At 40.3% G+C, this 23,796-nt stretch overlaps 1 protein-coding gene across 2 annotated transcripts in view; it reads left to right on the forward strand.

The window, feature by feature from the left end:
* Nucleotides 1–23,796, forward strand: part of SLC2A8 (solute carrier family 2 member 8) — a 138,681-nt gene that overhangs the window by 4,555 nt on the left and 110,330 nt on the right. For both annotated transcript variants that reach the window (XM_069609496.1, XM_069609497.1), the window contains exons 2-4: nt 3,039–3,138; nt 3,668–3,786; nt 22,982–23,144. In XM_069609496.1, the coding sequence (XP_069465597.1) occupies nt 3,130–3,138; nt 3,668–3,786; nt 22,982–23,144 (291 nt within the window). In that variant the 5' untranslated portion in view covers nt 3,039–3,129. The remainder of the gene's footprint in view (nt 1–3,038; nt 3,139–3,667; nt 3,787–22,981; nt 23,145–23,796) is intronic.

Here is a 23,796-nt window from a genome sequence, read left to right on the forward strand (position 1 = left end):
GAGGTACTTTTCGTTATGGTTGTTGGATTTTGCGCAAAGCAAACATGAATATTGTGTGAAGGAGTGCATGTGAATACTGGCATATATTGCTGCAGTCATGTTGGGGAGAATTCTCATTTCTGTGCTAATTCTTTTCAACCTTAGAGACCCCCAGCTCTTTTGCTGGACTGTAGGACTTTTTAATTTTAACCCTGGAGTGAGTGAGACCCTTGTCCCACTGCATTATGTGTTTTGACCTTTGGATTATGTGTGTTCACTGTTTTGGGAGTCTGCCAAACTCCATATGCATCTACTTTTTGTATGGTGACACACATCAACTTCAGTGCAGTGTCACTGACAAATCCTTTAGATTTCTCATAGGGTTTAAAATACCTTTTTCTTGTGAACTACTGTTCCCAAGAATAGTAAAGTGAAAAATGACTTTACTTTTTCTCTTTGTGGGTCCAGCACATGCCATCCTATGTGGAGTGCTGGGGCGTTACCTATTAGAATAATCAACAATCTCTTTAATCAATTAGGAGTAGGAATAGGAAGAACAATGTAGCAGAGAATAAAACTTTGTGTGGGTTCAATTAAATGCAATGATTTGAAATTAATGCAACACAGAAATGAAACTTGATATGAATTCAATCAAAGACAATGTGATCACTCTTTCCCCCTGTTACCACTCCCTCCCCCAATATGCAATCTGAATAGATGGAATGAGGCACACATGTTTCAGGAATATACAATCAACAATACAAGTTCAATTCAACTTCCCCCAGCAAGCTTAGAGAAAAACAGGAATGATTTTAAACAGGTCAAAATGCTTTTGAATGTGATTTTGTAATGAATAGAAAAAAATGCTAAAAATGATTTTAATTCGCTAAATAGGATTCAGAACTAGTGAGAGCCGCTTTGAATAGGTTCAGGTAGACACTAGCAGTGATGTTTTGAATGATTATCAGATTGAAAACGAAATTCAGAAGTTGAATGCAAGAAATAGCTATTTTTATATGGAGTGAAATTGAGTCCAGTGCAAATTCGGGGCAGCTTTTCCACGCGTGAGAAATGCGATCACGGAAATACTTTCAGAAAAGAGTCAAGATTTCAAATGAGAGATGCACTTTTTGAAGATTACAAACAAGGATTTCTTAACACTAAGGGAGGCTATGAAGATGCGAGATACCAATGGTAACGCCACCAGTCCAGAGGCGCCTCTGTCTGATCTTTGTCCGCTGCGACACTTGCCTTCTTCAGCAAAAATATTAGCGCAAAGATGATTATCACTACGATTAACACAGAATTATATGGATTTGAGAAGGATTCAGGATGGACACAAGAGATTCTACAATGCAATCTGGATATGTTGGAATGGGTTGGATAGGATTACTTTAAACTAAGAGATTTTCTATGGACAGTTCTATCCTAAATACTCGCCAGCACCTTCACTCCAAAGAAGACCTGGCTGAGGTGAGTACCCCCAGATGCCCCACAACGCTTCCAAACACTGTAAGTGTTTAAAATGGAAACATTTGCACACTCGGCGCTGCACCCCCCTTCCCCAGCCCAATCCCGCCTCCCAACCCTCCCCCTGCACCACGATTGGTGCCCTGGCCCATTTAAAAAAAATAAAATAAAAATAAAAGGGAAACAAACTCCCGGTGCGTGGCGTCCTCGCCAGCACCTTCACTCCAAAGAAGACCTGGCTGAGGTGAGTGTACTCCCAGATGCCCCACAACTCTTCCAAACACTGTAAAAGTGTTTAAAATGGAAACGTTTGCGCACTCGGCGCTACAGCTCCCTTCCTCCTCCCAACCCTCCCCCTGCACCACAATTGGTGCCCTGGCCCATATCATGAACCCTCCCAGGGCAGCCCTCTGCCCGGCAGCCCCCGTGGAAAAGGGCCCCAAGGCCAAGGGCGGCTCCAACATCGGCGGCTCCAAGATGTGTCTGCAGGGGACGCCAAGGAAGCCAGCAGCCAACAGACACCAACAAAAAAACCGTGAGTGTGGCATGGGTGGGGAGTAGAGCAATCACTCTATTCCAGAAAACCCTGCCACTCTATCCTACCTACCAATAACAGAGTGCCATAATACCAGCATGTCCACCCTCAGATAGAATTGTGAATGTTAGCATGTCCACTCTTAGATAGAAGCGCCAAATCTAGACAGAAATGTGCTTGTAAGCATATACCACACTTAGATGAAATTTCTCAAGTATAGTCTGTGCCAAATCTAGACAGAAATGTGCTTGTAAGCATATACCACACTTGGATGAAATTTCTCAAGTCTAGTCTGCGCCAAATCTAGACAGAAATGCAATTGTTAGCATGTGCCACACTTACATGGAATTCTCAAGCTTAGCCCGCGTCGCATCTAGATAGAAATATGATTGTAAGCATATACTACACTTAGATGGAATTTCAGAAATGTGCTTGTTAGCATATACCACACTTAGATGAAATTTCTCAAGTATAGTCTGTGCCAAATCTAGACAGAAATGTGATTGTAAGCATATACCACACTTAGATGGAATTTCAGAAATGTGATTGTTAGCATATGCCACACTTAGATGGAATTCTCAAGCTTAGTCTGCGCCAAATCTAGACAGAAATGTGATTGTTAGCATATACCACACTTAGATGAAATTTCAGAAATGGGATTGTTAGCATATGCCACACTTAGATGGAATTCTCAAGCTTAGCCCGCGTCGCATCTAGACAGAAATATGATTGCTAGCATATGCCACACTTATATGGAATTTCAGAAAAGTGATTGTTAGCATATCCCACACTTAGATGGAATTTCTCAAGTCTACTCTGCACCAAATCTAGACAGAAATGCAATTGTTAGCATGTGCCACACTTAGATGGAATTCTCAAGCATAGTTTGCGCCGATTCTGGGAAGAGGTGCGATTGTTGGATTGTTGGAGTGTTCTCACTGCGCTTTAAATCCTTGTTTGAGATTCAATACTAATATGAGATGGTGATGCGAGGATATAAATTTCTTTTTTAATAAGTGAGTTATATCTTCCTGTATTCTTTGCTCAATTGTAGGTTTATATATCTGAAAGATCCCACCCAAGAGTCCGAGGAACACTCAGGTCATGTGTTCAGTTGAGGGTCGTAACCGGAATATTGGGAGCGTATGTTGCAGGTATGTAAGAATGTTGGGTACTGCATTTCGGTAGGATTGCTTTCTGAAGACCCAGATAGAGAGCTCATTCATTAGCCCCATCATGTTGAATAATATCTTTTTATGGTTCGTATGCAGGAGACCGAGGGCCAGATTTGTTGAGGGATCCCTGACCTCAGGCAGATTTGTGCCTGATTTTTGTCTTACCACAGCGACCCATCTATTTGGAGAAAATTAACTGTTCTTTTTTTTCCCAGTAGTTTTCGCTCAGTGGAGCTACTTGGCTTGTCTTCCTGAGATATGGAGCTCTGTTGTACTGTATTAGAAATCTCACTTCACTGCCGACCATTATAGTTCCTGGGTCTGAGTTTTTCACATACCAGGAAACCTGCCACTCTTGCTTTGCATAGGCGATGGGGCTTCGTCCCAGATGTTTTTGGAAATGTAAATGCAATATTTTTATGTTTTGATGTTTTTACGTTTGTCAGGGAATGAATGCTAGCATGTGTTTCCATTTGTTTTAACTGCACCCACCATCCTACTTTTCCAGATTACTGCAAACAAAATAAGGACCACCATGGACCCAGAGGATACCCAACCTCTTCTGGGGCGCTGGACGAGCGATGATGCCTTTGTACCTGTTAACAGCCAGGAAAATCGATATTTCAGGTAAGTCCACTACAAGGCTTTTAACTTTGGCACTCCTCAAGTTCCTTGTAAATTAGGAATAATTGTACATATGCCCCGTGCATAAGCATCTATCTGTACCCAAGTCAAAAAGGAAGATCTTCCTGGAATCATTCTTGAGTCATCAGGTGACTCCATCCTAGAGTCATCCATGGCTAGTTCAGGGAGATCATCCGAAACCATCCTTAAGTATGTGTATAAGCTGAAATATTCAAATGGGATGACTCTAGAGTTATCACAGAAACTACTCCAAGAGGAGTTCTGATTACTTCCAGTGATGATCTTTTATTACTCCAGGATGACCCCCATGACAACTTCAGGATGGTGCGGATTACTCCAGGATGACTTCAGGGATGGGTGGGGATTACTCCAGGAGGACCCCATGACAACTTCAGGATAGGTGGGAGATAATCCAGGATGACCCTGTGACAACTTTAGGATGGATTTGAAATTGTGAACGATTATTGCAGACAACTTCGGGAGGATGTTGCTTTCAAACGATTTAGGAAAAGGGTTTTGATTCCTTGTGTGTAAAATGGGTGGTAGTACTATAGGATTAGACTTATGGATAGTGTACTGGAAAACATGGAATTTGCAGCCGTTACTTGCCATCTTTGCTAGAGCACTCAAATGTCATTAAATAACTAAGGTTTGCTGATTTAGTATACAAAACTACAAATCCACCCCACGTTACGAACCAACCACTAATCTCCCTCATTTCATATCCCCCCTCTAGCTAACATGGCATCACACCCAATAAACTCCCACAATTACAAATCACTGCACTAAAATAAACACTTTCAGTGACCTAAACAGAAGGTCTACCTGCATGACAAGACTGTCGATCACTTCACCCAATATCACTATGAGCAGCTAGCAATTAGTTCGACCATTCACCACACCCAAGAAAACATTAGCTGACCCCCAACAGAAATCCAATAGCACAAAAACATGTACCATTTACAAGTTGGCACCAACCTACAAATTCACCAGATCAACTATAATAGTTCTACACACAAGATCACTTGCATCTTCAGTTTCACAGAGCCGCATGTGAGCTACAATTACATTGTAGATTAGTAGCAGTGGCTGACGTAGCAACCAAACTCGGTTGTGGGGATGTTCCAATTTTATTGTTATTTTTAAAACCGTAATCTGAAAGATTGCACAGGTGTGTGGTAACGTGTAGGTGTCACTTCATGGTCCAAACAGGCATGACAGTCTTACTGTAATAAGAACACACTGTTAAGAAGACGTGGTGAGAGAATTGAGCTTGTCAAATTAGATCTGTCCGACAAAACATTTGTAGCAGACAATTGACGGGTTACTTTACTTTATAGTCCAATATATTGCAGTTGTCGCACAGCTACATCTCTGGGAACTGCAACATTACACAGACATCTGCCAATGTAATGCTGTCTATCAATTGTCCAGGTGAAGTAATAGGCAGGTTCTGAGGAAGGAAGGAAGAACACTAGCCATCCCTGCCAAAAAGGTTTTCCAGCTTTTGTGAACAGCCATTAATACATTTTGGAATAGTCAGTTTTCACCCATCAGCTTTTACAATATAATTCTCTTGTTTTTTTTCACTGCATCTTCTTTTTCCAGATTCCACCAGTAGCTGCCTTTTTCTCCTCTACCTTTTTTTTTTAATGCCTCAATTATAGCTTTTCGTTAGTTCATTAAATGTTTCCTGTGTCTTAATACTGTTTCTTGGCTGCGGGTATGAAAAAGGCAAGTTGAAACTTCATAATGTGACTACCAGTACAACAAACATTTTGCCTGAGCTGTACAATGGGGTGACTCCCCTTAAGCGTGACCCTATCCTCCCCCTTGGAGTTTTCCTTATTCTTGCTCTCCTTGGCGCGTTCCCTCCCTCCCCATGCAGCTACCCAGAACTCAGTAGCTGCACACATAACAATTTGCATGGGTACATACCGTTGAGAGTGCGCCGTGACCACTATAATTTATAAATGGTGGCGAACTGCATCACCAATTCCACAAGGTCTGCGCATAAAGACCTTGAATGAATAGGACTGAAACGGATTGGTATTTGCGAATCACGCTCTACCTTGGACATCCTAGATTAGTTCCCCAACCCCTGGACTACATTTTCAGGATTGCATCTAAGGTGTAAAAAAAATCAAAAAAGATAGTTTAGGAATTTCGATTTGGGGAACCAATCCAGGATGTCCAAGCACCACGAAAGACTTTTAGCACAACGTGCCAGCCATTGACTGGTCTCTCGGGAATCAACCCTTTAATCATCAAGTACTATCAGAAAATTGTTTCAAGATATTTTCACAATCAACTTCCAAACCTGGTCACCACACCAAGTGTTCAATTTCAAGGCCTTGAAGACAGCTAAGGTCGAAACATGTGTCGGCTGACTTAATGGGAATAAATTCACCTACAGATGAATACCACGATGATATTGTTTTACTTTCATTCTAAAAGACTGTATACCTAACTTAAAGGAGGTAGAGTGTGATTCGCCAATAGCAATCCATTCTCTCTCCTATCTGCACACATACCCTGACCTGGACTACGGTCCCCGAGGCCGTTCAACCCATAGCGTTCGCCAATAACATAAGAGAAATCAGTAGACCATCTATAGTTACTCTAGAGGAAAGAGCTGCTGTAAATGAAGTGTAGCATTCATCGGTATGTGTGAAACAGGGGAAAGACTCAACATAGGGACGTCAGGTGTACCCTCCTCCCCCAAACTTCAAATAGATGAACAAAAAAAAAACACATTGCTTACCTAACTAGAAAAGCATGACTCCTGGAAATCCTTTTCTTCACGTATTTCTCTTCTACTTTCATTGATACCCTCTATCAGCAATTTCCAATTAACTTCACCAGGAATTGCAAAGGCTCAAATTCCCCATCCTTTCAAATGCACAGAGAATTGTCTGAATCAAAGAGTGCCATGGTTCTTCTTCTAAAAGAAGAAATAAAATATGTAAATTTAGTATGTGCCAAGTATTTGTGAACCAGGTCTGTACCCAAAACCATTAATATATAGTGGGCTTGCTGTGGATGTTCCTGCCTTAGGTGTCCCGATTTATGAGTGAAGCGTCTCTTGGTGCATGGTTAACTTCCTCCAAGACTTCCACCCATTGTGGCTTTAACTAGTTGCATCTGTTCGTAAATTTAGAGGTGTGTTTTCTGGAGAGGCAATACGTGCTTAACTGCAGAGCTCTTGTACCTAAAATGCTGCAGTCATTTTGTGTGTGTCCTTTAAAAGACAAACGCATGTTTCAGTTTCATAAATGTAAATATCAACCATAGAGAGCCCAACCTTGCAGACAGCAACATGTACAGGAAATAGGAGGGTATGCAGTGACAGAACCCATGACCAAAGTGATCTTTACTGGGGGAACAAAAAGTAATCTTACACCTTAGAAGGAAGGCCTTTGCTAATAATATGAGCCAGGCACTATCCTCCAGAAGGGTCACAAGTCCTCCCTCCCCCCATAAGCATTGTTAATGTGCAATAAATGACGCACTACAGCTGAACTAGTGCAGCACTCATAGCAGTGGAAAAATCCTGCAAAAAAGTAAACCAAGCCATGGGTAAACTTTGCAGAGGCATGGTTTCTCACACATGCACCACGGCTGGATACATGTAGATCACCTATTACGTAGAGGGTCGGGTGCACCTATCGGAGGAAGGCATGGACTATTTGTGTGGAATATTGTGCGGGCATTGGAGCAGCAACAGCATTAAAGCCAGAGAGGGGCAGCCAGTAGGAGCATGTATCCCCTACTTGGCAATGGTTTGAAAGCAATCGGCCTGATCTGTATAACAGTCATTGTGTGGAACGGGGAAGGAGTTGCTCCACCCACGAAAAGGGGGTGTCTGTATGCTGAACAGCTAGGACGTCTTATGGCAGAAGCCTTCAAACTGGGGGGCCCAAAGGATGCCAGTTGGTGGGGGGCTTGAAGGATTATGGTGACTTTTTAATAGAAAATATAAGAATTTGTTAATGTTAAAGGTATTTGTACCGCGCACCGTCACCAACGGAATTGTTCCCCAGGCGCTCTGGCGGATCTGTAAATGATAAGATGGGAGGGTTAGTAAGGTGAATAGGGAGTAGGATAGTGAGAGGAGTGGTGTTCTGTTGGCAGCTTCAGCTCGGTATACACCAGATACTGAGCTTTGGTGCGGCTATTGGATCGGTGACAGTCCGCGTGTGCTGTTGCTCCGGCTTATGTGTTGTTGCAGTGTTGTGAAGTACGTGCGGCTTGTTCTGCGAGAGATGCTTGTGTGAGTTTTTGAGTGAGATAAGTATGGAGATTTTTGAGCTTATATTGGTTATTGGGTTACCTGACCTTTAGCATGCTAACATTCACAGTTCTATCCAAGTCTGGACATGCTAGTAATCACGATTCTATCTATGTGCGGGCATGCTAACATTCAAAGTCCGCAGGCCAATGTTCTCAATTCTATCCAAGTGTGGGCTTAGATGCTAATCTTCACAGATTCTATCCAAGTCTGGACATGCCAATATTCACAATTCTATCCAAGTCCGAACATGCTAGTATTCAAAGTCTTACCCAGATGCGACGCAGGCCAACATTCACAGTTCTATCCAAGTCTAGGCATCTAGTATTCACAATTCTATCCAAGTCTGGACATGCTAATATTCACAATTCTATCTAAATCTGGACATGCTTAGAATTTGTGGCGGGCGCAGAAATTATTTTACTAAAGGGGGGGGGGGGGCTCCGCATAAAAAGGCTTGAAGACCACTGCCTTAAGGGAATAAAGTGACCTCCCACTTTGAAATAGCAAAGCAATCCACAGCACTCCTTTCACGCCCAGGTCAGAAAATTCCCGCTACCGCGCCAGTCCTGATAGACAAGGCTGCTGAAAAATCCAGACAAGCAAGAAAGTAGCTCAACATCATCTAACGAGAATTAACTGGTCCAATCATTAGATAAATAGAAAAGCCATAAAAAGCATTCACCCCAGATCATCATAAATCACTATCCCTAGCAAGCATTCAATAAAGTTTACAGGCAAACTATCTTCAATTAACTGCTTAGGTCAAGTGGTTGGGGGGAGGGGGGAAACACATTGAAGGGGCAATAAAATCCCTCCAGGAACCTCCTCAACCTATATAGAGAATGTGACATAAGTATAACTAGAACATGCAGTAATCCAGAGTCCCTGAAACTTACATTTGTATATATTAAGTCATGTAGCGATTTCCCCAAAGTGTTGAACAAACTAAACGTAAATGAGTAGAGCTTGAGTCATGAGGGGAATTAGAACACGGTCCCCTGCGCATAAAGGCTGGCACAACTAGCCCTACTGTGCACCGAAAAGGCAATGGAAAATGGGGGTGAACAAGCCATCTATGTGCCCTTTAAAATAAACGGCGTAAAAAGCTCTGCCTCTTGGGTATTGCATCCGTAACATCCAGAAGTGAAAAAATAATATTCAAAAGCATTACAATATAAAATGAGTCTTTGAATGCCAGACAGTTCGCTTTTTATGGGGGGCAGTTTTACAGAACCTCTTTAGGGTTGCTTTGACCTTGAACTTCAGAGTACCTGCCCTGTACACTTTTCACAAATCTCAACAATGTTCCCCACCTTGAAACGGGGGGATGGGGCGTGGGGAGCGTTGAAACTCTCCTTTAATGCAAATTCAGTTGCTGGACAATTAATGGATGACACTTTTTTTTTTTTGCTAAAAGAAATAAATAGATGGGGCGGGGGGACATCTGTCCACTGTTGGTTAGAGGAGTCTTTTTCTCTCCCTCCTTCATGAGAGCTTGGATAGCCAATATCTGCAACCATTGTCTGTGCGCCAAATCACAACAGCAAATCTAAGCCCAAAGCACCATGTGCCACCAGAAGGAGGAACGCAGGAATCAAAGAACTCATTCATCAGGGCGTTTCAACCATCCCCAGCCTGACTATACCTGGCGGTGTGTGCAGCACACGCTGTACCAAACAGCGGCTCAAACAGTCTGCCACACAAAAACGATGCCACTTGGCACCCTGCTTCAGAATTAAGCAATATTAAAGATGCTGCAAGAGTCACACACGCTTCGCACAAGCCACACATCAACAATCCCCACACAAGGGAAATCTATGCCACCGGGTGTCTATGCACTGGCATGCTGCTGTCTGGGCAACATATTGAAAATTACAAGCCTTGTGCCCTCTGTATACAAGAGACACATTCTCACAGGGGCTATGCGACACTGGAATGTTCTTAAGCAGACGACCAGAGTCAAATCTTGAGTATCGCTGGGTCTGTGCAACTCTTTCCTTCCCAGTAAAGCACCAGAATGATTTTGCTCCTACCCACTGAAGGTGCGGTCATGTGTACGAGTTGTATATGCACCGTACCAGAAACGCACAGCAAGCACTTGGATAATTAACCACTTGAAAGCAACCAGGGATTTTGCAAAGGTTTGTTTAGTACATTAAGCTTCTGCAGTTTAAGCCCACACGTGCACTGTCCCCTAGGGACCAAGGAGGATAAGTGCTCATCCAAACTACATCATGTGCAGAAACAGACTAAAAAACGCACCAATTGTAATGACAAAGCGCACCGGAAAAGGAGCCAGAGAGTGACAAGCGGATCACCTCTAACAATCGGGTAAGCTGAGGAAACTTTGATTTCCCCAAAGCTCTTTTTAGAATGCTGACTGCTAACTAGGATGTAACCCAACAAGGCCTAACTTAAACTAAAATTATGTGCTTTCTTGTTTAAATAGGGTAAAACACCCAAAAGATATCTAAAGGTATATGCACAGGAATTGCATAGATCCAAGTTGAATGATTGAAGTGTGGCATAACAAATACAAAAACTAACGATCATTGTTGAGTGTCATCTGTATGCTATTATTTACTTTATGGAAAATCACTAGTCAATGTTAAACATGTATTTTGCCTTAAAAATTCTTGAATCAAGCATATAAGAATGGATGTTTTTTCTCTTTTTTTTCTTCTTTAAAAACAGTAATCAAACTGCAAATCAAATCTCTCCGGATGAAAGGGGCCCCTAGGGGTCCCTTACGTCTATGGAAACAAGGCAAGTCACCATACACGATAGATACGCCAGACACGAGGTTGTATTCCCAAAGCTAGGGTTTATTGCAAAGCAACTAGTCTCAGTTGGCCAACTCGGTCTCACGCCCCGCGACATGCATTTCTAGACCTCGAGGGACGCAAGAGAGCGAATTACGTACATCAGTTACATATATACAAAATGCATATTGTACAACCAGCTATGACATGTTTAACACCCCCCTTTATTGGGTTTCTTTGAACTCGGTGTGATGATGGACACTTCCGACAATTATGACACCTTCAAATATCTATTCTAGTAACAATATGTAATTTGCAAGTGCGGAGGCATCTTTTAGTTGTTGAACAGAACACAGCGCTTCTGTTCTTGGAAGCGAGCTACATACGAGGGAAGAGTCACATTGCTATCTATGAGGTGCTATTCGTGTCCTGGGAGCCGACACGCTCTACAGGGCTCAGAAAAGGGAGGCCGTAAGAGGAGCATAATCCAAGCTTTTAGCTGCTTTATTCTAACATATTCTGCCATATAACGAGACTGGCTGGCAGCTGTGAAATGATTAAATGCCCTGCAGCTCTGCTTCAAGGCTACATTCGGGATGGAGCCGGGCATTCCTTCCTGGCGCTGCCTACGTTGTGTTTCAATGAACTCTTGTTAGCTTGTGGCCTTGTCCTTTCACGTTCAGTCAACAATGTTTAACAGTCGAGCAGTGTAAGCAGAAAATGTGCTGCGAAGCAATAAGAACAGAAAGCAATGAGCAATTGTTGGAAAACAAAATGGTGATCCTTGTTACATCAAAATGGTCGTTCATTGGTAAACTCGGAAACCTATATGTCTATCATATCGTACATGAGACGGTTGGCCCACAGCCACCAAAATACGTTTGTCGTCATTCATGAGAGGTATCCGTTTTTCTAGACTGACACTGAGGATCCCCTGTAATATGAACAGGGGTGAAACACGTGTAGAGAGTGAGTGAGATTAAGAGCTTGAATATAAAATAAAACTATTCAAAAAAGAAATCAAGTGTGAAGGAAATCTTTTTGGCACTCATAAGGATCAAAAAATTAAATGGGAAGTCGCAAGTAGAAATGTATATACTTTGAAAAATGATTTAACCCTACCTTTGGCAATCTAGGTAATGATACAACACCACAGCTGACAAACCCTAACAAAAGCAAGCTAAAAAATGAGAATTCGCTGGGAGTAAAAGTCCTGTAAAAGGTTGCCAAAAGTGTATCTTTAGTGTGTTCCAAGGGCATCTCAGGCTGAATTCATATCAAAACTAAAAAGCAAAAAATATAAAAAGCAAAATGGATGAAGCATATGAGAGACGGGAAGCAGTAGCTGAAGAATTATTCCTACGACACAGACAATCACAGAATATAGGTTCTCCTCCAAACACCTCTTTAAGAAATGTATTTGAACAGTTGGAAAAAGCGAATAAAATTGAACTGTCCAAATGGTTGGAAATAAAAACGTTAAAAATGTATATGGAAGTGTGTAGAATACCCAGGGGGCTAAGAATTTGCATTTTTCCCTCCTTTGAGGAAGATGACAAATGAGCATTAAATGATTGGGAACACCTATTAAAAAATACCTCAAGGGAAATGATGATTCGAATTATAAATCATGAGAAGATCACAAAAGAAATTCAAGCAATAAAACAGAAAATTGAAAAATTAAACCTACCAGAAGTTACCTATAAGAATTATCAATTAATAGATAAGTATCTCCAAAAATTTGAGGAAGAGTTAAAAATGAAAAAGCAGAAGAAATTCATACGAGATGAAAATGATTATCTACAAAAAAGAATCCATACATTTCAAAGAAAATATGATCAGAAATCAACCCAGAAAACGGTACAAAAAATGGGAGTTACAGAGAATGTCAGTCCTCAAATTTCACCGTTATCATCAGACATACTCTGCAAGTGATATTTAACTAAGAGCTGAGTCAAGAAATGAAAAAGAGAGCACAAATATGGGTGATGAAGCAACTCCATAAACTGACCAAGAGTGCCCTTTTTTGGAAGAGCTTCGATTACACAAAAAAGTCAACAAACAAATATAATGAATTTAAATACCAACCTAAGGTCCACGCGAAATACTTTGACAACATCATCAAGCGGAGGAGGACAAAAACGTCCAAAGAAATCAGCAAGGTATGCAAACAAGATCGAAGCTGTGAGGGAATCAAAGGTACACTTAGTTCTCAACCTTTCAAATCAGAAAATAGACACTGACTTAAATTCAGCATTAAATAAGGGCCTTTCCTTTAGCCCTTCCAATAGAATGGACTATTTTCAGATGCAATTAGACCTTTATAAATTCTGCAGAAAACTGAAACTAAAGAAGTTTTTTGAGGAGAATCCAAAACGTAAAACACAGTTAAAGGTGACAACCACTCCATCAGTATTATCGGAAGAATTTATAGAGCAAACGGTTGATTTACTAAACCTAGCAGGAGAAGAAGATTTCACAATAAAAAAATTCATAGAGGAACAAGAAATAGATACTTTTCATTCAGAGGAAACAAGTTTAAAACCTATCTCAAAATTCACACCGAATTTCAATTCAGAAAATGTGATTGATCTTTTTCATAAAGCTGTAAAAGAGGATCTGAGGAAGAATTATTTAGAAAATCGGAAAAGGATTAATTTCAATTTAACAAAAAAAGAATGGAAAACAATACGAGGGCTATCCAAAAATGAGGAAGTTATCGTAAAAATGGCCGACAAAGGAGGCAAATTGGTTCTAATGAACAGACAAGACTACATAAGGGAAGTCTCTAAACAACTAAATGTGCAACAAAACTATGAAATACTAGAGCAAAATCCATAGAAGCAATTAACAAAAACTTGGAATGACATGAGCAGAAACTGGCTTGATATTGGTCTCTTAACAGAGGAGGAACAAAGATATCTGAATGTTCAACATCCAATAATGTCTACAATTTACTTCCTCCCAAAAGTACATAAGCAATACAAAGAATATCCAACCTTCAGACCCATAATTAATGGATTAGGTTCAATCACAGAGCGAATCTCAAAATTTATCGACATACATCTGCAACCATTAACAGTGCAATTGGCATCCTTTATAAGAGACACAAAACATATCATTCAACAACTGGACTCAATCCCTTGGCAAAGTAACTACAATTTGCCAACATTGGACGTTGTATCATTATACACAAGTATTAACCACAATCAATTAATTACTGCATCTGAATACTTTTTGAAAACAAGATCGATCTCGTTTAAGGAGGAGAACAATATCTCTTGGAAATGTTGAATTTTGCCCTACAGAACAATATTTTTTGCTTCAACAATAAAATCTTCAGGTAAAAGTAAGGTACTGCGATGGGGTCCAAATTTGCCCATCATATGCAAATCTATATATGGGCTACTTTGAAATCAAACATGCCTGGAAGCACAAAGCCTTTACCGATTCCAAGAATATCATCTTTTGGGGTCGATTTATAGACGACAATTTCCTGATTTGGTAAGGAGATCAAATGAACTTTGAAGAGTATGTGAAGTACTGCAATGATAATGAATTCAACCTAAAATTAACCACAAACTTCAGAAAGGATAAAATTCAATTTCTAGATCTAGAAATTTATGTGTGAGAGGACAAAATCTACACAAACCTCTATGTGAAACCAACTGCAGGTAACAGTCTGTTACATGCCCAAAGCAACCATCCGAAGCATATTATAGCTAATATTCCATATGGAGAAATACTAAGGATCAAGAGGAATTGCAGTACAGAAAAAGCATTTGAAACTAACACAGATAAGATGATTACTAAGTTTACACAAAGAGGATATAAAGTAAAAAAGTCAAGCAATCGATCAAAAAAGCTGAAATAATTTCGAGAGAGTATCTGTTGCAGGATAAACCTAAAAGAGGACAGCAACCAACGAAAACAAAATGTATTACTACTTACGGATCCGATGCATTGACACTAAGAAAAACTTTAACAAAACATTGGAATATGTTAAAATTGGATGATGCTTTACTAAAGCATATAGATGATAAGCCAGGAATATGTTACAGAAAAGCACCAACACTAAAGAGCAAGTTAAGTCCCAGCCATCTGAAATCCACAAATAAGCCAGACATTAGAAGTTTGTTCCAGCAGCAACCAATCTATGGCTCATTCAAATGTGGCAACTGTAAATTATGCCCACAAATGGTCAATGGAAAAAAAAGAAATTGTGTTACCAAATGGAGTAAAATATAAAATAAAACAGTTTATCAACTGTAACAGTAAATTTGTGGTGTATGCAATTGAATGTACTTGCACAAAACTATATATAGGGAGTACGATAAGAAGCTTAAAAACTAGAATATTTGAACATTTATATGCCATAAGGAACAAAGATCTAAAATACCCAATATCATTACATTGCCTAATGGAACACAAAGACTTCAATGTGGATCAATTGAAAATCTATGGTCTTGACAGATTTGCGCTATGGACACATGTGATACTGGACTAAATTCGGAGAATTCATTTTGTAATTGGCTTTGAGAGCGAAGAGTTTGGTTGCAGAAAACTTATTTAAATTTATTAATTTTGTTGTTATTTATTATCCCTAATGCATATTATCTAACTACTTTATATCCTTTTAAAAAAACAACACGATGAAGTAAATCGTGTTAATACTGGCTATTGAAAAGGTACGGCATCTAAAATGGCCACTGCGTCGCACGCAAATGCGCAATAACATCACCACGCACGCGGGAGCGCGAACGTGATGATGTCATACGCGGAAACAGTATAAAAAACGCGCAAATTGTAATGACAAAGCGCACCGGAAAAGGAGCCGGAGAGTGACACGCGGATCACCTCTAACAATCAGGTAAGCTGAGGAAACTTTGATTCCCGCAAAGCTCTTTTTAGAATGCTGACTGCTAACTAGGTTGTAACCCAACAAGGCCTAACTTAAACTAAAATGATGTGCTTTCTTGTTTAAATAGGGTAAAACACCCAAAAGATATATAAAGGTATATGCACAGGAATTGCAAAGATCCAAGTTGAATGATTGAAGTGTGGCATAACAAATACAAAAACGAACGATCATTGGTGAGTGTCATCTGTATGGTATTATTTACTTTATGAAAAATCACTAGTCAATGTTAAACTTGTATTTTGCCTTAAAAATTCTTGAATCAAGCATATAAGAATGGATGTTTTTTCTTTTTTTTCTTCTTTAATAACAGTAATCAAATTTCAAATCAAATCTCTCCTGAGGGTCCCTTGTAATATGAACAGGGGTGAAACCCGTGTAGAGAGTGAGTGAGATTAAGAGCTTGAATATAAAATAAAACTATTCAAAAAAGAAATCCAGTGTGAAGGAAATCTTTTTGGCACTCATAAGGATCAAAAAATTAAATGGGAAGTAGCAAGTGGAAATGTATATACTTTGAAAAATGGCTCATCCAAACTAGCAATCAAAATATATGTTACCATATAGCTGTGCCAGCAAGATAGCAATTAGGTTTTTTGCCTTTCTTTTTTTTTTAAAAACATTTTCTTGATAACAAGATAGTCACTCTACGGGCAGTGGTCTTCAAACATGTTTGACCCCCAAGCCCACCCTAAGAAAAAGGTACCTGGCTTGGGCCCCTCTATCCACATGGACTCCAAAATGTTTTTCTGGTGTAGAATGGTGCCAAATGGAGGTGTGGGTGCAAAACAACTTTCTTTCAAAATCATTGCTTGCAATAACTCAAATTAATTGGAGGGGAAAATATTTGTAAACTCAGCATTCAAAATTCTTTGCTACAGGGGACGTGACTAAAAGTAGCGTTCAATATTTGTTTCAAAGAGTAACGTAGGACATACTTAAGTACAAAAACTTGATTACTATCAATGCAGTCACTTGCAAATTGGACAGTGGCATACTGGAGAGCTAGTGTGAAGGGTGGGCCTGCCTTTCAGCAGCCAGCCATCACTATTGGATTCAATTTTTGCAATAACCTGTGGTTGGCTTTCTTCCAGCTTTGACCGATATTTAATCTTTAGGGCTGCAAAAGTTGAAAATCCAATCTTGCAAAGGTACGAGGTGCTGAAAGGTAACAGTACATTGACTGCATTTGGATAAAAGGAGGAAAATGCATTTTGCCAAAATCAACCCAAGGACAATTTTTTTTGGATTGACTCTCCAGTAGGCGGTCACTTTGAAGTTCCATTAGGTCCTCATGGAGGTGTATTGGGAGGTGGGCGGGCCCCTATATCCGATAGGAAGGCTGAACCACTTGGTCATTAATGCTACAATTGTCCTCTGGAAAGTACTTTTGAGAGTGGTTCTGAGATGGTTTCCCATTAGTTCAGCAACACATGAAAAGATCATACTCCACCTCCTCAAGAGCATCTGTTAATAATGAAACGCGTCGGAATGCAGACGTTAACACTCCTCCTCCAAAGCTCCAACTTCTTCTTAAATGCTGACATTTTTGCGTTCATAGCCAATGATGTGGTTTCTTTCCTGTGCCTTGCAGGGAGAGGTTTAGAAAATGTAGCTTTTCAAAGAGGACACCATAGTAAGCTTACAGTACAAGCCAGTGTGAATCACATAGAGGCTCTACTTTCGTCTGGTCTAAACCCAGGAGAAAGCGTCTAACTTTGTTCCAGAGTTCCTAAACACAATATAAAACCTTTTCCCCCTGGAGAGCAACCTTCCATTTCTGCACATAACGTGGCAAACAAGATGGACTCTTGTGCGGTTCATCTTAATAAAATGCACAATCTTTACAAAAAAAGTAAGCACCTCCTGAGAGTCCATTCCCCATATTGCGCACAGGCAAAGCTTCCCGGGTATCACGCAGTGTGTCCACAATATATGTGGAGCTACTATCAACACTTTTGCTTTTAACCCAGTTCTAGCACCAGACATTGAAGGAGCACCATCCAAGCAAATACCAACACACGGCTCCCACTTTAGGCAGTGGGAACGGGATGTATTTAACAATGTCAATGACTATAGATGCAGTTGCTCTACCCTGAATTGGTTTACAAAATATTTCTCCAATATTTCAAGCACAATATCAATTCTGTACTGATAGAAGAGGACAGGTTAGTGATGCGGCAGAAAATTGTGGTGTCAGACAAAGATACTTTTGCATTTCTCTGCTGCACTGTCACTAAGCATTACCCGGTTGACAGTGAGAACTGTTGGCAGAATTACTCTCAGCATCTGTAAAGGGCTTTTTTTCCCCCCAGATAATGTGGTAAGAAGCTTCCAAAGCATTTGCAGGTACTGAGGCCATGTTTTAACAGTGTATTTTGCTTGTGTATGCCTTTTAGCTGCCGTACAAACAAATCCATGGTCTTTTTTTTTGCTAAGGTTTAGTTTCCAAATGAGCCTTAAGTGTTGGCTTCAGGCTTGCTAACGTAGCGCCACAAACCACACACTACAGCTTAACTTGTCAGCAGCTGTGATCCATGTGAACCCAAAACGCAAAAAAGACATATTTCCGTGTTTTTGCATTTCTCGTGTCCGTTTCCACCTCTCCTTCCGATTTTCGTTTGAGATTCCTACCATCTTTGGGCACTAGGAAACTATCCAGTTCTATGTGTTATTTCTGCATTTTAAAGCCCGGACACAAAAAAGACTGATTTTTTTCCTGGCCGTTTTTGTATTGACTTTAAAGTGCAGAATTCACATACTGCCCTCCCTCCTTCCCAACCCGCTCATTAACTCGTCAATCAGGGGGGACCCCGAACCCCTAATTTCCCTTCCTTCCCTGCAAGGTGTTCTACCTTGCAGTAATGGGATTCGATATTTTGTAGTGATACCGGTGGGAAGAGCTCAGACACTGTTCTTGCTTAGTACTATACCTTGCTGCAGAAAATGCCAACACATGTTCGTCCTTTGTCATTACAGAAGCTGTCCCAAAATTAGCAGTCCTGCTAAGAAATGTGGGCATGATGCAATCAGCCTTGCTGTGAATAATTGGTATTGAGTCATGACGTGCGTATAGCAGCTCTGCAATTAGGCAACTTTGCCTGAATATACAGCAGTCCTGTTGAAAGGTACCGCTACAATCTGTGCCACTGAAAATATATACAGCACTGCTTCTATCTGCAACCACTATACTGGCTTGTTCAGAAAAGGAGTTAAAGTAAAGTCCAGACCACATGTCCATCTAGTCCTTGCTCTCTAAGACAGCACACTAAGTAAAGTGCCCTTTCATTCATGTGCATGCACCCGAACACATGCACTCTTAAGACTTAAAAAACACAACAACACCAAAAGCCTTTCCTTCTCACAAAAGCCAAACAACTGCTTGATGGGAGCCTCTCCTAAATTCGACATCAAGAACCCCAAGCCATTAATGTGCTTCCATGATGAAAAGAAAAAGTATGAAATGCTCATGCTGCTGCATGGAGCAGAGGAAAATGATGCAAAAATGCAGCCCTAGTTTAAGACAATTTTCATTTCACACAATAGTACATGTGTCGTAAAGCAATGTGAAAAGCATGTTCATGATTCAAAATTCTTTAATACCACTGTAACCTACAAAATGTAGGCAGTTGAACAAAACCCAAATTCCCTTCTACATAATTATTTGGAGGAGAGTGTTTAAAAAAAAATAAACAGAGCAGGACTCACCCCAGTTGCTTCTCTCAAGTAACTGTGTGTGTGGATTTCTAAAGAGTGGATTTGCAAGCTGCTGCTTGCAAGGCTGTCACTAGTGAACTCCATGATTTATGGGGTTGCAGCAATATGTAAGCTGTACGCAAGGACTAATGAAAAGGGCCGTATTGACAAGTTTTTGTGCACAAAAAAAGGCCCAATACGCACCTTAGCTGGAGGGCTTGGTAGCAGAGCAGCTTGGATGGGTAGGGAGAGCTGGGTAAGAGGGTAACTCCAGAGGGAGAGAAAAAGGCTTAGGAGGAGCAATCGCTCCTCTTTGAAGAGCAGGGCATTCTGGTCCTTCCTGAAGCATAGTGTTGAGAGATGTTTTCATAGGCTGATCTTTTCACCAAGTAGCCATCCCTGATCAAACAGTCCTTGCTAAAGAGTCCCGCCCCACACTTCTGGGACAAAGAGCAGGCTGTGTATATAGTTTAAACTCAAATGTATTTACTTAAAAGAAATCAGCTGTGGTCCCATAACGTTATGCAGGGGAAGTCACCACAACATTGGTAGCTTGTTTACACAATAAGAGATGACCTGCCTGTGATATCTCACTAAAAGGTGGCATCCATACAGTCATTCCTTGTATCGGTTTCTAAACATCCTTTCTTAAATAACACAATTCTATTCCATGTCCTTTAGATGCCGCTTTCCATACAGTGTATCCAAATAATTCGAGTGGTTTGTACATCACATTACATTCATTATAATCAATCAATAGTTTGTGCACACTTTTTTTCTCCAATATCAGTAACAAGTATTGGTACCAGAGAAGGGTTTCATAAATAGCAACACTATTATTTCATAGAAATCCATTCCCCCCATGATCTAAATATGGTTCTGTGGGTTGCTAGTTTGTGCATGCAAATAGCATCTAATTTTGCAGGTTTGGGTTAAGGGAGCAGTGCTATCAGTTTAGAATGCACAGGATAGGCGTTCACCCGCCCTGACCCAACATGCTAGCATGGTATTATGGTTTTGTACTACAGGGTGGACTAGCCCTCCCACTACACTTCACAGATGTGATCCCATCGGTGCAAAGACCTTTCCGTACTTTGCAATGTCAAGAGAGAGGAGAGAATGTAATTTACATTGGCATTAGTTTCTATGGAAATGGAAGTAACACAGCTAAATTCCCTTTTATCTCTCAATAAGTATCTGTGGCTTTCATAGGTCACAAGTTGTTAAACTATGGAACATGGCCATTCAAATCACAGCATTGGTTGTTGACTACACCTATGAGAACACATTGGGTACAATTTGATTGGCTTTAATTTACAAAGAACTGTGCTTTAGCTGCGCAGATATGCAATCTGTTTTATATTGTGCATACACAGCTGGAAAATTCTATTGATTTGTATTGCGATTAATTCTTGGTTGGCATTAAATGCAGTGTGAAAGTATTGTGTATTTCCCACTACAATATTAAAGCATTTTATTTGAAATTGACTCCCCTAGTGGCATCACCTCCCCAGTTCCCTCCCACTCCAGGGACGTAGCAGAGAAATTATCCTAGAGGGCCTCAGTCTAATTATATCGGGGTCATTTTAATCCTCATTCTTGATTAATTATTTAAGGCATTCAGCCAGGATGGGCCCTCTAGGTTTCAAAGCAACCTCTAGTCAGCCAGTCCTTTTTTGTTCTCACTCTTTCCTCTTGTAAAGCAGGTCTGACTCATGTAAATCTGCTTCAGACTCTTCCTAGACAAGGCCATGTCATCTTAAGATATTGTCCAGGATCAGCACTCATCCATTTGGAACAGGTGTCCTCCTGGCCTGCAGCTTATACTTCCAGTGTTTCCCTTTTTATTATGGGTGATAGTCCCACACATTGTCATGAAAATATCACACTTTTTGATTGGTCAAATCTTTCATTTGGCTCGCTTAATAGTTGGACACTCCCATACTATTATCTGGGAGTGTCCAGAACTATTAAGGAAGCTAATCTTTCAATAGACGTGAAAAGGTGGGAATTTCCTGCTCCAAATACCTTTTGAATTCAAAATCATGTTTGTTCCATATTTTACTGTGGCAACATGAAACATAGGTGAAATACAAATTTCTAGATTTCCCCCAATCCTAACTCAAACAGGGGCACGCGGCTTCAGTATGCACAGTAATTTCTCATTCAGTTATGAATATTCATCATTTGATCATTTATTAAAAATGTAGGTAATTCAGATTTGGACTCACTTGATGGAGGAGACTCGGGTGGTCGTAATGCACCCTTCCTTTGGATTCTACGTCATATCATTGCAGAGTCATTTAAATCTGGCATTAACTAGTGCAATAGAAAAAATGATTTTTTCACGCCCTATGTTTGAACTATGGACATGAAACCTCATATTCTGCATGATGACTCTGTGCCGGATGGCATGGTGAAGCAACACATGTTCACAATTTTCATAGGGTGTGGTGGAATACAGCCACTTTATTCACTTTCTGAATTCCTGATTAGAGCCTGTGAAGGCTGCAGTGATGCATTCAGGTTGGGCTGTTAAAAGGCTTACTATGGAAATCATTAATTATATTCTAGATTTCGTGTAGTCTCTGCTGTTTGGCTGAGTGTTTAGGGCCTGGTTAATTTCGGCTGGGCACTCAACCTTCCCTTTTTTATGTACTAGAAAAGGTATTGGGAATTGACCTATGCTTGATGGGTCGCATCTATAGTTATGTATTTGGGCTTCATGAATCGTCCCACCCTTGTTTTACATGAAATTAAATGTACTTGCCTATATGTCTCAATTCGACTCCCATGTCTAAGAAGAAGAGTTCAATAGCTGCTTTCACCCTTCTCTGGAGGACAGTCTGCTTCATGCTTTTAAGTACAATCTAGACAAAGAGTGGTAGCAGTGCTCCAGATAAGATTTTGAAGTGGGAGTATTTTACTTCTCATTTTTAAACTTGGTAGTAAAATAATTTCTAGTGATTAAAACCGTTGGTTCTATTCCCACGGGAAGTATTTAATAAGCGAGTAAACCTATGTTTTTCCTGTAAAACAGAAATGTTTCGTAAGAAATATTTCTTTGAACCAAGTTATTGATGTACATCTTATCTTTTCAGATCGGCCAGTAAAAATAGTAGCGTTTCTTCCTGTGGCTCTACGTGTACTATTGGTACAAACATATCCATGGAGCTGTGTGGATGTAAGCAGGGCGAAATGGTCCTGTGTCTGTTTCACATTTTTGTTGGGAGTATTTTTACTCCCTTTTTTAAATTATTTGGATCTATTTGCCTATTTTTATGGAGTAAAAGTGGCCGGTAAACCCCTTCCCTGTAGGGCTGAGCGGTAGTCTCCTATTATTTTATTTACAATGCGCCTAAGAAAGGAAAACTGATGAAAATCATATTTGAATTTTAAATGGCTTGTTTAAGGTTATAACTTGATTCTTGCACCCCACCCTTGTGACACTGCTTCGAATGGAATAATATTTAAACTATCTGTAATATAGTTCTTACTTTTCTACAGCAAAGTAAAAAACGGCAAGCTTTTCCTGGCCACGTTTGCTGCAGTTTTAGGACCTCTCAGTTTTGGATTTGTTCTGGGATACAGTTCACCAGCGATCCCAGACCTGAACAATGGTGATGACCCCGATTTAAGATTGGACAAAGCTGAGGCCTCCTGGTTTGGGGTAAGTTCTAACAAAATGTGGCAACTGAAATGTTCATGGGTATTTGCAACAATCCATCCATTTGTATCTCTTAAGTTGTTGCATGTCCGATTTTCGTCACATGCCTGAAGTTCAGCCACTTTAGATTTTGCAGTTTGCTTAATTTTGCATTCTAGTATTCATAGTCTTTTCATTATACTTCTGATAATTAAAAGGGTATTGCGTTGATTTGCCGATGGGTGTTTTATCAATGTCATTTTTCTGAGACCATTACATGATAAAAGCGCAATATTTGGGAGAATAAGGTAAGGGGTTAGAAAGGGTGGGGATGTGGTTGGGATAGGGTTTATAATATAGGGAAAGGGGGTTTTGGGGCGGACCCCGCAATATAAAATATCCCCCAAAAATTTGATTTTTAGAAATACTTCCATCGCAAGAATGATTTTGAAAAACAAGTTGCGGCAAAACGACATAGAACCAATTAAAAGACAAAGCGCAGAATCGCTAAATACCCATGACCAAGACAGAGACCCTTGAAATGTGACTCCCCTCTCCAAAGTCTCTGATTTTCCATCTTAATCTCTTGTATATCTTTGTCCTGGTTTTACTGTTTCTTTGTCTTTCAAGTCCACATGGGCCGCTTCACAAGATTGTAGCCAATGGAACAATTGGT

This window comes from Ambystoma mexicanum, chromosome 8, assembly GCF_040938575.1.
Source record: "Ambystoma mexicanum isolate Mex_15411 chromosome 8, UKY_AmexF1_1, whole genome shotgun sequence".
Classification (NCBI taxonomy): domain Eukaryota; kingdom Metazoa; phylum Chordata; class Amphibia; order Caudata; family Ambystomatidae; genus Ambystoma; species Ambystoma mexicanum.